The 16,527-nt window shown below is 39.3% G+C and overlaps 1 protein-coding gene across 4 annotated transcripts in view; it reads left to right on the plus strand.

Annotated features, from left to right (window-relative positions):
- Nucleotides 1–7,328, plus strand: part of LOC138826816 (protein inturned-like) — a 59,754-nt gene extending 52,426 nt beyond the window's left edge. For 2 of the 4 annotated variants that reach the window (XM_070022059.1, XM_070022060.1), the window contains exons 14-16: nt 1,649–1,838; nt 3,834–3,994; nt 6,107–7,328. In XM_070022059.1, coding sequence (XP_069878160.1) covers nt 1,649–1,838; nt 3,834–3,994; nt 6,107–6,218 — 463 coding nt within the window. In that variant the 3' untranslated portion in view covers nt 6,219–7,328. Of the gene's footprint in view, nt 1–1,648; nt 1,839–3,833; nt 3,995–6,106 lie in introns of those variants that run through there. The other 2 variants (XM_070022061.1, XM_070022062.1) reach the window with 2 other exon arrangements.
- Nucleotides 7,329–16,527: the final 9,199 nt, after the last annotated feature.

The raw sequence follows: 16,527 nt of genomic DNA on the forward strand, positions 1-16,527 counted from the left end.
GCCCTGGGCTGAAGAGCTGAAGTACAGCGCCCAGGCCCAGAGTTCAGGCCCCAAGACCGGACCCAAAAAAAAAAAAAAGGATTACAGGCATGAGCCACAGGTGCCCGGCTTTGTGCTTAATTTTTATTTTTTAATTTTCACTTATTTATTTTTTTGAGTCCAGTCGTGGGGCCTGAACTGTGGGCCTGGGCGCTGTCACTTAGCTCTTCAGCTCAAGGCTAGTGCTCTACCACTTGAGCCACAGCACCACTTCCGGCTTTTTTGCTTATGTGGTCCTGAGGACTTGAACCCAGGGCCTCAAGCATTCAAGGCAAGCGCTCTACCACTGAGCCACCTTCCCAGCCCCTACTTTATTTTTATGTTTTTGTCAATCATAGGACTTGAACTCTGGGCCTGGGCGCTGTCCCTCAGCTCTTCAACTTAAGGCTAGCGCTTTACCACTTGAGATACAGCGCCACTTCCGGTTTTCTGGTGGTTTATTGGAGATCAGAGTCTCACTGATTTTTCTGCCCAGGCTGGCTTTGAACTGTGATCCTCAGATCTCAGCCTCCTGAGTAACTAGGATGACAGGCGTGAGCCCCCAGCGACCCCAGCTTATGTGCTTAATCACTAGCGGTTGGTTCACTTAACATTATTAGGATGGGCGGGGGGGGGGGGGGGGGGGGGGGGGGGGGGGGGGGGGGATGGAGAGGGGGGCCGTTGCAGTCCATAACACAAGGACTACTAATCAAAACTCAGCAGGGGAGAACAAAAAGAAGTTACTGGAAGAGCAACTCATAAGGCAGCTAAGGTCTGCTGCTATTGGCTATGAGGTTTCAATCCAGTTAATACAAGCTCATTGAACATTAGTTTCTTTGTGGTTAAAATGAGGATAATAATTAATATCCTAACACACTTGCCCTGGCATACAGAAAACAATCAGTAAATAGTAACTACTGCATTATTTCTTGTCCTTGCCATTACTGTGCTTCACCTCTTTTCTCAACTGGTAGAAATTAGTTCTGTTTACAGGTTCTGCTGATCTGAGATTATGGAGAGGAAAATATAGGGAAGAAAAAAAAGTGAGAAAACATTGGAGAAAAGAAAGATTATAATGATGAAATGTAATAGGATAATATCACTTATTACCACAGTATAATAGAATATTAACCCAACTTTAAAACTGCTAATAATGATTGCATTTCTTCAGAATTACTAATTTTTACTGTCATGGTAAAAGACTTAACTTCTGCTGACTTAAATGTGTCTACTTTGCTGGAAGATATTTTTATATATCCTCACCCCAAACTGATACCTTCCTTCTGGCTTGACAAAGTCTGGGGCAGACAGGAGCCGAGTAGTTCATTACCAGCTATAGAAAGAGAGGCTTGACCAATTTGGGTTGTTCAGTGAAGGGACAGTTGTGAGTTGCAAATGAACTAGTGCTCATCAGCTTAACAAGCCGATTCCTTTTGGAGAATTACTAATATTCCTACTATATACTTTAGTTGTAGATGAAGAAGGAATTAAATGTTTGGCCTATGTTCCCCTTCCTAATTATACTACTCAAGTTTGCTTGTAAATTCAAAGTGAAACTATTTTTACTTACTTAAATTTTTCCTCTCTTTTTCTCTCTCCTCTTGTCTCTTTTTCTCTCTCTCCTTACAAGACTGACATCTGGGCCTGAGAATACTCTTTTCCACTACCTTGCCTTGGAAACAGTGCAAGGAATTTTCATCACTCCCACCCAAGAGGAAGTAGCTCAGCTAAGCGGCTCTGTCCACCCTCAGCTAATAAAGAATTTTCATCAGTGTTGTCTCTCTATCCGTGCAGTTTTTCAACAGACACTGGTGAAAGAGGTAAACACAGTTCTATAGAGTTCTCTGTGATATAATTTCCAATTTGTAAACATTATCTCTACTCTCTAGTCAATATATGCAGCAATGTTTTCATGTAGTTAAGGTGTTTTTAACAGCCAGTTAACCTAATTTCAGTTTTTAAAAGATTATGCACATATTACTTAACCTCAAATGTTCATTTATTATATAATACTGTGTTAGATGTCCTAGGTTAATATTTCAGGAAATGGTAGATGTGTTTTATAGCAAAAGTAGAATGTAAATGTAATACAATTTTGTAATTTATATTTGTGTACAATTAACATCTTCTATTTGATATTTGTTACTCAAACGCAACCATTGTTTGTTCAGAAGGCTTACCAATTAGTTCCTAAAATAAGGCTGATAATCTTTTATGTTTTCAGCCAACAATATAAATTGTTTTGGAATATAAAGTGGTCTTATAGTTAAGCCATAGACACACTACTACTGAAAATGTTTTAGCAATTTGTTGACCGTTTGCTTCTCAACCTGGGTAAGGACTAGTACTGTACGTAATTAAAATATCAGTTAGATTGCTTTGATACAGGGAAAAATGGGTGTTGATTTCTAATAACATATAAACATATAGAGATTTACTTATAACTAGTCAAATATTCAGCCAGTAAAAGCTCTCCGAAGATAGTTGTATTTTGTACACCAATATGTATATGTAAGTATGGCAAGTTTAAAAGTAGAACTTTGGTTATGAGGTGATGGGTCATGTCTGTAATCCTAGCTGCTCAGGAGACTGAGATCTCAGGATCATGGTCAAAGTCAGCCTGAGCAGGAGAGCCCATGAAACACTTATCTTTAATTAATTACCAAAAATTCCAGAAATGGAGCTAGAGCTGTGGCTAGTGTGCTAGTCTTGAGCAAAAAAAAAAAAAAAAAAAAACCTCTGGGAGAGCACCCAGACCCTGAGTTCAAACCGTAGGACTGGCACAAAAACAAAACAAAACACTGAGATGATGATAACCGCTTTAAAAAGGTCCCTCAGAACATGTCCAGTAATACTTGAACAGACATGAGTGATGCATGGGATGGAACACTGTGGCTGTCTAGATGTATGGTTTGGGAAAGGCCAGGGTATAGTTACAGGGATGGGAGAAGCTGGGGTAAGAAATCACTGGAGTAGCCTGAAAAGAGTGGGAAGTGGTAAGGTATGAGAGCCAGATCAAACATGCCTCATCTGCTGTGGAAGGACTTTGTGCTTTGTTCTAGAAGAGAATGGTTTTGAGCAGAGGAAGAAGGTACTCCTTAGTTTTTAAACATAATCCCTGGGGCTGCTTTGGAAATTAGGCTGTAGAGAAAGGGAGCAGGGCCAGTGAGGAGACTACTATTAGAATTCTCAAAGCAAGAATGACAGTTGCTTCTGGATTCTGGATGTATTTTGTATGGTGAAACAGAAGAATTTGTTGATGGATGAGAGAGAAAAGAATTAAGAATCACTGTTGTCTTTTGGGCCTGAGCCTTATAAAAATATCTATATTCTGCATAAGTTATTGGTTTGCAAATGAATAAGAAATTTAGAAAGTATGCACATCAAAGGAATGCTTTAAATATATTTTAGGTTTGGTATAGAATATTTCATCCACTTATTACTGAATAAGCCCCTAACACTCTATATAAACACCAATGTGCTAAAAATATACAAAGACATATAGTGTCTTGTCTCTGCCCTGGGATAAAAGGTTATAATCTTCTTTCTTCCACAAGGAAGACAGACTTATAAACTGCTAATATAATACAAAGCAATTACAACAAAATGGATCATTGAACAAAGTGTACCTTAAGATATACTTTACTGATGAAGTCCCCTTTAGGAAATAGTAATGACGTATTGAGGAGGAGTAGAAAAGTTCTTGAAGGTAAGGGGAAGAATAGCACTGGAGAGTCTTAAGTGTTAGGGTCAGGAGTTCAAATCTATGTTACATATGATCACCAGTTATACTAATAATGTCTATTAATTTATAGAAAAAGAAGGCACTAAACGGTGAAGATCATTCACATTCTACAAATTCTACAGTATCTTCTTTTAGCCCTGTGAAAGAATATGGTGTGTTGTTTGAATGCTCTCCTGAAAATTGGACTGATCAGAAAAAAACACCACCAGTTATGACTTACTGGGTAGTAGGGTAAGTGAGAAAAGAGTTTGAAAGTAAACTAAATTGTTACAAAGTTAAAAAAAAAAGTAGTAAAGCAGACTAATGTTTTAAAATACAGGGATTTATTAATCTAGCCAGGGTATTTAAATACTATATTTGAGTTTTTATTTACTAATATCACCATTAAATTCCTCCCCAAACATTTCTTATTACAAAAATTGGCTATTGAGTTATCTGGCAAAGTCACTAAAAGAATAATTCCCTATTTTTCCTCCCCTTTCTTACTTCACTACTTCTCTTCTTTCATGTCTCTTTTATTTCTGTCTTTCTACTCTTTACACACATAAGATACAACTCAGTCCAGGCCACCTCTGTTTCACTGTCTCATCGCTCTTCTCGCTTCAGTGTACTGTCACATTAGCACCAATCAAATCTTGTTACTGCTATTCCTTTTGCATGGGATGTTGTCCCTTAACCTTTTGCACATCTGGTTCCTTGATATTCAAACCAGGACTAACAGATGATCTCCTTACTTAGGATCTATCATCTCTTTTCCATCATTGAAGAGTTACCTGTAGTTCTCTGTATTGCCTCTTTGGTATTTTTCTTGCTTGATTCTTGTCTTTCTACATCACCAAAATGTCAGCACTGTGAGATCAGGAATTGTCTTGTGCACAATTGGTGTCTACAACAGCACCTGGCACATACCAGTTGCTTCATAATCATGATGGCTTAGTAATGGAGGTAGCCTAGGCAAAATGTGGTGGTGGATGGAAAGATGGAGAATTGGGCTTTTATAAAATTAAGTCAATCTACGTAATGGTGGAAAGAAAGGAAAAACTAGAGATGAAGAGTTAAATTACATGCATGTTTATATAGATGTGTAGTATAACTTTACATTAGACAACTGGGATGGAAAGAGTCAAAAAGTGTTGAATTATAATGCAGAACCACAAAGAAGAGAACTTTGAAAAACATCAGACAGAACTACTCCCTTATTTGAAATGTTCCATTTATATACAGTAGGATTCAGTAATTTTTTTCTTTTCTTTTTTTTTTTTAATTGTGAGTTGGTTTGTTTTTTTTTTTGTTTTGTTTTGTTTTGGGTCCGGTCGTGGGGCCTGAACTCTGGGCCTGGGCACTGTCCCTCAGCTCTTCAGCTCAAGGCGAGTGCTCTACCACTTGAGCCACAGTGCCACTTCCAGCCTTTTTTTTTTTCTGCTTATGTGATGCTAAAGAATCGAACCCAGGGCCTCATGTATGCAAGGCAAGCGCTGTACCACTGAGCCACCTTCCCAGCCCTAATTTTTTTCTCTTTAGATAGGTCCTTCTGTGTAGCCATGAGATCTTCCTGCCTCACCCTTCCAAGTGCTGTATCACTGTACTACCACTACCACCCTACCTTACTAAGAAAATCAAACAGAATTTAAATATTAATCCTAATCCAGGGCTATCTGAAAAAAAGGCCCTACTAAATGTTTTAATAATAATTAAACTTGTGAAAGTAAGTAGCAATAAAATGTTTACTAAATATTGTGTTTAAAATGATGCTGATGATATTGGCTGCTGTAATAATGACTGGATTTAATATTTTAAAATGGAGTACGACACTGTTATAAAATAGTATATGTGTGTGTGCACGCGTGCGTGCGCGTGCTTGCTGTGTGCGCATGCGTGGGTGTGCACTGCTATTAGCTTAAACTGAGAACATGAGTGCTTTCCCTTAGCTGTTTTGCTCAAGACTGGCACTCTACCACTTGCGACACACCATGGTTTCTGTTTTTCTGTGTGGTTAATTTGAGATAGAAGTCTCAAACACTGTCTTGTCCCCACTGGCTTCAAACCACAGTCCTCAAATCTCAGCCTCCGAAATATATGATTCAGGCCTGACCATGGATGCCCAGCTAAAATAGGGTATTTATACTTCAGAACAATAAAATTAATGTAAGACATGTATTGTTTTATTTAGAAATATAGCTGTAGCCTCCCTATTTGTAGACTTAGATTAGTTTTATAATTTTGAAACAAAAAGAAATCTGAAGTAGGGAGATTTTATAATTTTGAAACAAAAAGAAATCTGAAGTAGGGAGATTTGTTTTGTCATTTTATTTTCTGAAATGTGTGTGTTCTTTTCTTCTGCAGGAGACTCTTTCTTCATCCAAAACCTCAGGAACTTTATGTCTGCTTTCATGACTCAGTCACAGAAATTGCCATTGAAATGGCTTTTAAATTATTCTTTGGCTTAACCTTGTAGCTCTGACAGTGTTGAAAGACCAAATTCAACATGTAGCAATAAGGTTTAGCTTCTTTTCACTTTCCATAATTGAATGTAATACGTATTGAAATGAAATGGTTTGTATTTAGGCATCAAACTTATGTAGGACTAAAAGACTTCAGAGAAGTCTTTCAAAATATCAACAAGGGATTTTAATTTACTGACATGTTGGTATATAATGTTAATTTACTCACTAATTTGAAATAATAAGTGTTTTCTATGAAATTAATGTTGGACTTGTTTATTTTGAAAAAAGACCTAACACTTTTTTTTTTCTTTTGTCGGTCATGGGGCTTGAACTCTGGGCTTGGGCACTGTCCCTGTGCTCTTCAGCTCAAGGTGAGCACTCTACCACTTGAGCCACAGCGCCGCTTCCCATTTTCTAGTGATTTATTGGATATAAGAGTCTCACAGACTTTCCTGCCCGGGCTGGCTTTGAACCATGATCCTCAGATCTCAGCCTCCTGAGTAGCTAGGATTACAGGCGTAAGCCACCAGTGCCCGGCTTGACCTAACACATTTTAAAATTAATATTAATACCTAGTTAGGGGCTGGGAAGGTGGGTCAGTGGTAGAGTGCTTGCCTTGCATGCATGAGGCCCTGAGTTCAATTCCTCAGCACCACATAAGCAGAAAAAGCTGGAAGTGGTGCTGTCACTCAAGTGGTAGAGTGCTAGCCTTGAGCTAAAGAGCTGAGGGACAGTGCCCGGGCCCAGAGTTCAGGCCCCACAACCAACAAAAAAAAAAAAAGAAGAAGAAAAGAAAAGAAAAAAAAAACCTAGTTAAAGGATTATGAAGTGGGAAGTAAGTAACCAAGTTTTACCATTAGTTCTTATGTCATGACAAAGTCCTTGTGCCTTTCTGAACTCGAGTTTTCATGTATAAATGTGATTATCGCATTATTTTTTAAAGTTCCTCCTAAGTAAAATGGTGTACATTTCAATATTTGAGTTCTGTCTTTCTAACAAATCTAGTACTTATCCATTAGTAATTTTAGCAGATGATTAACTATAAGAGAAGAAAAATTAAAATAAACTTAGTTTTTATTTATCCAACATCTACTTTTTTAGATAAGCCAGTTTGATTAGGATTTTTATTATAAACTTTGGAGATTTTAATTTTTAACTCAAGCACATTCTGGAATTATTAATACATTTTATATAGCTTTAGGAAAGTTGTATGTAAATCGTAAAAAACAAAAACAAAAAAATAATAGCCAGGTGTTGGTGGCTTATGTCTATAAATCCAAGCTACTCAAGAAGCTGGGATCTGAAAATCACAGTTCTAAGCCAGCTTGGGCAAAAAAGTCTGGTATGCTCTTATCTCCAGCTAACCAGAAAAAAGCTATACGTAGAATGATAATTCAAGTGGTAGAGTACCAACTTTGACAGAAAAACCAAGCAAGTGCATGAGGCCCTGAGTTGAAGATCTAGTACTGGTACACATTCACAAGCACACACACATATATATACATACACCCTAACACCAAAAATGCTAGCTAAAGAAATCCTATGGTGATTTCTTTTGTAAAATACTTAAAATTAGCCAGGTGCCATGCCTATAAATCTAGCTAAGGAATGCCGTTTAAAGCCAGTGTGGTAAGAAAAGCCTGTAAGACTCTTACGTCCAGTTAACTACCAAAGAGCCAAAAGTAGAGCTGTGGCTCAAGTGAAACAGTACTAGCCTTAAGCAGAAAGCTCAGGGACAGTGCCCAGACCTTGAGTTTAAGCCCCAGGATTAGAAAACAACAACAACCAAAACTGATTGTTTTCTTTTCTTACAAATATTAAGGCTTAGGTATTGGGTTGTCCCAAACGTAAAGCGCTTTACTGAACAATGCTTACTTGGCTGTTAGTTGGAAAAAAATGCATTTATTGGATGATGATTTTCTCTGATTGTGAGAATCTGATGATGGACTAAGGGCAAGGAAGAACTCAGCAAATGCTGCATTTTTAACTGACATTTACCCAGCAGGCTCAGATGCCTCAAAAACTTTATAATACTGGGAATTTTCTCTTTCAGTACCTACATGTTAGAAAATAAGTTAGACCAGCCCATTTAAAAGCAGTCTGCATTTTCCCTGCTTCCATACAGCCTGATTTTACATGGGTTGATATAAGCTCTTCAGCTTGTAAATGCAAACATAGCGGATTGATCTTAAGAGAAAATACTACTATCCCTTTGTCATCAGTTTAAGAGATCTTCACCTGAGGATTAAAGATATAAACCACTACATATTTTTGTCATTAGTGACTTGTAGGCCTTTATAATCTGGCATTCAAATTGGGGAAAGAATCTTGACTTTTGAAATACTGCAGAAAAGTTTGAAATATCTTCTTCTCAAGATAATATTGAGTAACGTGGTAGACTTTTCATTCAGTCTTAGAACTGTTTGTGTGCATAAATATGTATTAAGGCATTTTCTTAAATGTACTTATTAAATGTCTCAAGTTTCTGGATATATCCCTCAGAACATCTTGAGTAATTTCTAAGACTGAAATTAATAAATGTAGCTATTGCTCATCTCAGGTTTTCAGAGGGAACAATTAATCTAAGATTTGGTATTTTAACACAGGAGACTTTTTCTTGTTTTAGTTCGGTTTTGTGGTGTCAAAGAATCATGAGACCATCACTCAGTAACTGAAATAAAAAGGCAAAGCATACTAATGATTTCCAATGACAATCATTTGCTGTATTGTACATGTGTAATATAATTTCCATGTTGCTTAGGCACTGCATTTTGGGATGGGGGATGCCAGTCCTGGGGCTTGAATTCAGGGCCTAGGCAACTGTCCCTGAGCTTTTTTGCTCACGGGTAGCACTTTCTCACTTGAGCCACAGCTCTACTTATGCCTTTCTTTCTCTCCTGCCAGGGCTGGCTTACAAATTGTGATCCGCAGATCTCAGCTTCCAGAGAAGCTAGGTTATTAACCTTAGCTACCAGCATCTGGCTGGCACTGCATTTTTAAGAAGGAAAATCCTTTTTCATCAGACAGGTGCTGGTAGGTCACATTTGTAATCCTAGCTATTTAGAAGGCTGAGCTCTGAGGATTGTGGTTCAAAGCCAGCCCAAGCAGAAAAGTTTGTGAGACTCTTATCTCCAATAAACTACTGAGAAAAGGCTAAGTAGTGCTATGGCTTAAGTGGTAGAGTGCTATCCTTAAGCAAAAGAAGCTCAAGGACATTGCTCAGGCCCTGAGTTCAAGCCCCAGGACTGGTGCACACGCGTGCACACACACATACATATCCTTTTTATCTCTAGGTGAATTTTAAACAAGGCTTTATAAACTTATTATGTTTTTCCAGATACACTCAGATTCAAATCTGAAAGTAGGTCAATCTGATTAGTGAGTAATAAAATACATGTTATTTCATTAAATTAAGGGAAGCAAAGTGATACTGCAGATACCCTAGACATATGCTTTGGTAGAAACAGTCACAAGTTGGATTTGTTAGCATCCTGTTAATGTTTTCTTCCTATTTAGTAGCTGTCTCCCCTGGTTTTCAGCCAGTAGTATTTAAAAATAATTAATGGGCCAGACACCCCTGGCTAACATCTGTAATCTTAGCTAATCAGGAGGCTGAGATCTGAGGGTCTATGTTGGAAACTAGCCTGGGCAGGAAAGTCCATCTCCAATTAGCCAACAAAAAGCCAGACATAGAGCAGTGCCTTGAGTGAAAAGCTAAGGGACAGCACCCAGGCCCTGAGTTCAAGCTGTAGTACCAGTGCAAAAATAAAAATAATTAATGGTAGTAATATCTACTTTATACTTAAGATGTGCCAGTTACCTTGTAGAGAGAACATATACAACACAGAATGTCAAAGCAGACAAACCTAGTAAATTGGTTTGTCTTTTCTATTGGTACTAGAAATATTTTAAGTAGTTAATATGAGAATATTAGTAGGGTTTGAAATCAAGACCTCAGGCTTGCTAGGCAGCTCTCTCAACACTGAGCCATGCCTCCAGCCTAACTATCACTCTTTTGAAAATAATTGATTTTCTTTTGTTGTGCTGGTACTACAGCTTGAACTGAAGACCTGGGATGGTACTCTATCATGTCAGCCACAGCTCCACTTTTGGCTTTGATCTCAGCCTCCTGAATAGATAGTATTAATGTTTGAACCATCAGCACCCACTAAGAGTTGTTTTTACTGCTGTCTTAGCTGGGTGCCAGTGGCTCACGCCTGTAATCCTAGTTATTCATAAGGCAAAGATCTGAGGATGTCGGTTCAAAGCCAGCCCAGGCAGGATTGTCTGTGGAACTCTTATCTCCAATTAACCACCAGAAAACCAGAATTGGCGCTGTGGCTTTGACTTGAGGGACAACACCCAAAACCAAAGTTCAAACCCCATGATGGACAAAAAAAAATTTTTTCTTAATCCCAAGGAAATACATTTCGATTCTCAAACTTGTTTTTCTCTTTTTCCTTTTTTTTTTTCCGCTCCTTTTGTCTTTTATTTTCTTATTTTTTGCTTTTCTTAGGTTTTGTCAATTCAGAGAACTGTGTCTAGTAACTGTGCAGTACCTACTTTAAAAATATTTCTGGTACAGCCGGGCACCAGTGGCTCATGCCTGTAGTCCTAGCTACTCAGGAGGCTGAGTTCTGAGGATCGCAGTTCAAAGCCAGCCCAGGTAGGAAAGTCCATGAGACTCTTATCTCCAATAAACCACTAGAAAACCAGAAGTGGCACTGTAGCTCAAGCAGTAAAGCGCCCTCCTTGAGCTGAAGATCTGAGGACTAGTGCCCAACCCCAGAGTTCAAGCTCCATGACTGACTATATATATAGATAGAGAGAGAGAGAGAGAGAGAGAGAGATTGTACAAATGGGAAAATTTATTAAATAAATATATTAGGTTTGTCTGCTTTGAGCAATATGTATTGAATGTCCTCTTGCCATAGTGACTGGCAAGTACTTTTCATCCATCGGATGAAAACCATAGGAGTCAAGCAAATCACACTGTACATCTTGGGATCAAACGTACAAAAAAATATGTTCATCATTACATAGATGGAGAACAATAATTTATATTTGAAAATTTTAAAACATACTAAGTGCTATTAAAACTTTAACCTATATACTACATTGTATGAAATAATTTTGTTGTTGTTGTTGGTTTTTTTGTCGGTCATGGGGTCTGAACTCGGCCTGAGCACTGTCCCTCAGCTCTTCAGCTTAAGGATAGCGCCCTACCACTTGAGCCACAGCGCCACTTCCAGCTTTTTCTGCTTATGTGGTGCTGAGGTATAGAACCCAGGGCCTCATGCATGCAAAGCAAGCACTCTACCACTGAGCCACCTTCCCAGCCCCTGTATGAACTAATTTTGTAGAGGTGTATTTCTATATTTCTATTTCAGTTAAGGATATTTTCTTTATAGTCTGTTGGTAGTTTTAAGTAAAAGTGCTTTGGAAGTTTGCTGTTGCATTGCCTTTTCATGCATTCTCTAACATGTTTACTGAATTTCTACCCTCTGACACTTTTTTGGGGGGTTGGTCGTGGCATGGGGCTTGAACTCTGGGCCTGGGCACTGCCCCTCAGTTTTTCAGATCAAGGTGAGCACTCTACCGCTTGAGCCACAGTACCACTTCTGGTTTTCTGGTGGTTATTTGGAGATAAGAGTCTCATGGACTTTCCTGCCCGAGTTGGCTTTGAACCTCAATCCTCAGAGTTCAACCTCCTAAATAGCTAGGATTACAGGTGTGAGCCACCAGCGCCTGGTTTCCTCTTACAGTTTGTACCCTGCTGGATGCTAAAAACATAGCAAAGAACTAAGGATCCCTGCCTTTAGGTAGTTATGTTTCAATGGCACAGGCAGCATAGGTAAGACAGGTAATTTTAATAGAATGCTAAATGTTAAGAGAAAAAAGTAGGGTAGCACGAAAAACAGAATATGAAGTTGGCAAACAGGATGCCAAAAAGTTGAAGTGACCTTAAACCTGAAGAAATTTAATAATGATGATTTCTAAGGAGACATGAGTAGTATAAAGCTCCTGAGACTGTGTATTTTTAATATCAACATGAATTGCTAGAAATGTTTTTCTTTTACCAAGTAAGATCTAATAACGTAATGCAGCAAAATAAACGCTTTTAACTCCAAGTTATTGAATTTGGTTTAGATCCCTTTCCATTAAAAAGCTGTATCCATAATAAGTACTTTCACTTTGGCCTGTCTAATATCAATGCATGCATATTATAAGCTTAGTATTATAAAGAGATAAGCTATAATAGTTAACAGCTATCAAGTCAAATGTAATGGTGGCAGTGGGGATGAGAAAGTTGCCCTGGTGAGCAGCAGAACACTTTATGTCCCTTAACTGTAAATGGGGTCCTCATGGCACTTTAAAAAGACAATTGCCTAAAATATGATTCAAGTAATTTCCCCCTTAAATTTGTCCTTATGTGTTTGTTAACACTTTGAATTTCTTTAAAGGAGATGTAAGCATTTGGTTTTTCAAGATGTTTGCAAATAAAAAGTTTATACTAGAATTTGTGATCCACTTCACCATGGGTTTTAGGGACAGTGCATTGAAAGTAAGTTTTCCAGTGGCTGCATATTTGAAAATTAGTGTAAAACTAATTTGTATTAATCTTGGAATAATGAAAAAGGAGCAGGTCCAAATATATTGTACCAAGCTGATTTGTCAACTGGCTTTATGCAAAATAATAAAAATATCAACAAGATTCCCGGCCCAAATGGCACTTTACTGGGAATAATATTAGAATGGTTAAAAAACAAGATACTAAAGATAAAACGAATCTGAAGTTCATAAAAGCCAAAAATTTACCTCATAATAGATGTGTTACAAGACTGTTCAGGGCATACCTGGTCATACTAAGAGATCTATTGAAACTATTTACTAAAAACAAGATTTAAAAATGAACTCTGGGCTGGGTGCTGGGGGCTCAGACCTATATTCCTAGCTACTCAGGAGGCTGAGATCTGAGGACTGAGGTTCAAAGCCAGCCCAGGCAGGAAAGTACATAAAATTCTTACCTCCAATTAACCCCCAGAAACCCGGAAGTGGCAGTATGGCTCAAAGTGATATAACCCTGGTCTTGAGCAAAAATGTCAGGGATGCTGTTCAAACAAAAACAAAACCCTCTGACCAGGAACTATGTGTCTCAAGCCTGTAATCCTCCTCAGGAGGCTGAGATATTAGGATCATGGTTCAAAGCCAGCCTGGGCTGAAAAGTTCCTGTGAGACATCTCCAGGTAGCCACCAAAAAACCAAAGTTTTGCCTTGTGAAGGTTAAAATGTGTTTGTGACTTTAAGTATCACTATTCCACAATACTGTGAAATATGTGAAATTTATGTTATCACCTAATCTCAATTAAAAAAAAGAAGGGATGGGTTAGCAGAGATGGGTGACAATGTTATCAGACACTTTGTACTCATATTACTGTTTTGTAAAATGGGAACTTCTTTGTACAACTGCTTAAAGATAATAAAAAAAAAACAAGAAAAAAAAAAGAATTCTGGGCTGAGTGCCAGTGGTTCACACCTATAATCCTAGCTACTCTGGAAGGTGAGATCTGAGGATCGAGGTTCAAAGTCAGCCTGGGCAGCAAAGTCCATAAGATCCTTATCTCCAGTTAACCACCAGAAAACTAGAAGTGGCACAGTAGCTCAAGGTGGCTAACTTTGAGTGAAAAAGCTCAGGGACAGTGCCCAAGCTCTGAGTTCAAGCCCAAGACAGACCTCTGACTAGACAGGAACTGATGTCTCAAGCTGTGAAACCCAGAGAAGGGGGTGCAGGGCATCCAATATACATAGGCTGGGTGTTCCGGAGAGGAGAGAGATAGAGAAGGAGACAGGCTGCAAGAGGCCGCAAGAGACACGACTGCTGGAGGGGAGCAGTACCTGGCTTCTCAGACTGAGGAGAGCCCCAGCTGGCAGAGAGGCCTGAGGGAAGCCCAAGCCAGCAGAAAGGCCTGTGAAGAGCATAGAGGCCCTTGAAGAGATCTGTGGAGAGGCCTATGGAGAAGCAGAAAGGCCTGAGGAGAGCAGAGAGGCCTGTGGGAAGGGGAAAAAAGGGGGAAAAAATTGCCCCTTGGAGGTTGCAGCTGCTCCTAGTTCTGAGGTAATCCAGGACAGGACCGTTGCAGACCAACTTATTTAAACTCCTTTGCCACCTTTTACTGTGCCTCTATGGATATTCTTGATCACAGGTCATTACAAAGCCTTAAGTCCTACTCAGGAGGCTGAGATCTGAAGGTTGTGATTTGAAGTAAGCCCAGGTTACTCACCAATTAACTTAAAAACTGGAAGTGGAACTGTGGCTCCAAATTGTAGAGTGCTAGTCTTGAACAAAAAAGTTCAGAGACAGTGCCCAGGCCCTGAGTTCAAGTCCCAAACTGACAAAAATTAAAAACTCAGGATATATTATATGCTACCATAGAGGGATCTCCAGGTTACAGTAAATGAGAAAAGTGAAGTAGAAAATGTACATGTGCAGGGTAAATGTACATCTATGAGTATTCTTCACAAAACAAAACTTGAAACTGATAGCTTCCAAGCAAGTTCCCAAAATACTGTATATCCATTCCTGTCACTGAGACTCTTGAGAGACTTTATGAGGTTAAAATTATTTTCATAATTATACTAAAACTTACAGAACTTTCATTTTGTTTATCCTGACTCTACAGTGGAGTTTTTCATTGTTGCTTGTATAACGGGATTATGCACAAAAGCAGTACTATTTAATCCATCTGTCTTTCAAGCCAGGCATTAAAAATTGCTGATATTAAGCCGGGAGCTGGTGTCTCACACCTGCTACTTGGAGGCTGAGATCTGAGGATTGTGTTTCAAAGCCAGCCCGGGCAGGAAAATCAGTGAGACTCTTATCTCGAACTAACCACCAGAAAAGTGAAATGGCGCTATGGTTCTAGTGGTAGAGCACTCACCTTGAGCTGAGGGACAGCGCCCAGGCCCAGAGTTCAAGACCAATGACCTAAAAAAAAAAGCCGGGCACCAGTGGCTCACACCTGTAATCCTACTCAGGAGGCCGAGGTCTGAGGATCGAGGTTCAAAGCCAGCCCCGGCAGGAAAGTCTGTGAAACTCTTATCTCCAATAAACTGCCAGAAAACCGGAAGTGGTGCTGTGGCTCAAGTGGTAGAGCACTAGCCTTGAGCTGAAGAGCTAAGGGACAGCCTGAGTGCTTCAGGCCCAATTGAAGACCTACAACAGACCAAAAAAAAAAAAAAAAAGCTGGTATTAGCCAGAGTGGGTGGCAGCTCAGGCCTGTAAATCTGAGGCTGAGATATTAGGATCATAATTAGAAGCCAGCCTAGGCAGAAAAATCTGTGACACTCTTATTTCTAATAAACTACCAAAAAAAAAAAAAAAGCCAGAAGTAGAGCTGTGGCTCAAGTGGCAGAACCCTAGACTTGAGCAAAAGCTCAGGGACATTACTCATGCCCTTGGTTCAAGGCGCACACACACACACTGCTGTTCTTGTCACTCTTTTTTGAGTTAAAAATTTTTTTCCAATGTTGATAAATGTATTTTTTTAATCTTTGATATTGCATGTGTCAGCATATTTTACAAAACAAGTTTTTTGTAGACCTCAGTACTTTTATTTTTTCTTTTGGGTAATGGGGTTTAAATTCAGGGCTTCATGTCTATTTGGCTTGTGGTCTACTAGTTGACCACATCTCCAGCCTTGCTTTTTGCTGGTTATTTTAGAGATGGAACTTCCTGGATTTTTCTGTCATAGCTGATCCTTTTGATCTCATTTTCCCGAGTACTTAGGATTAGAGCTGTGAGCCAACCCCACTAGGCAACTTCGGTCATTGGTCCTAATAGCCTATACATTAGCATTACCTGGCGAGTTTAATGACTACAGGTTTCACCTCTCCTTACCGTTTAATGTTTAACAGCAACCTACAGCATCAACTTAAAACTCTAACACCACCATTCTCCTATCCCCTTTGTGCACTATTGGGTTAAAACCATTGCTCAGGATAGAAAAACCAATTTAATTAAAACAAAAGGAATATTCTGAGTATCCTCTGGGAGGAGCAACTAAATATGAGAAATTAATTGGAAAAATGATCCATGCTAACCTGATTTCTAAGAGAAAATGGTTCTGGGGGACTGGTAATGGTAAAAACTAAAACTCAATTTGAGGGTTCATTGCTCTGCACGTTTCCGCTGCTAAATTACCTTCCAGTCAAACCCACCGCCTCCAGATGCCTTCCCAGCAGGAGAGGGCCCGGGGCCTGGCCGCGTCCCCGCAGGAGAGAGCCCAGCCCCGCCGGCCGCGTCCCCGCAGGAGCAGGAGC

This window comes from Dipodomys merriami, unplaced genomic scaffold (assembly GCF_024711535.1).
Source record: "Dipodomys merriami isolate MVZ:Mamm:240054 unplaced genomic scaffold, mDipMer1.0.p SCAF_15, whole genome shotgun sequence".
Taxonomy (NCBI): Eukaryota; Metazoa; Chordata; class Mammalia; order Rodentia; family Heteromyidae; genus Dipodomys; species Dipodomys merriami.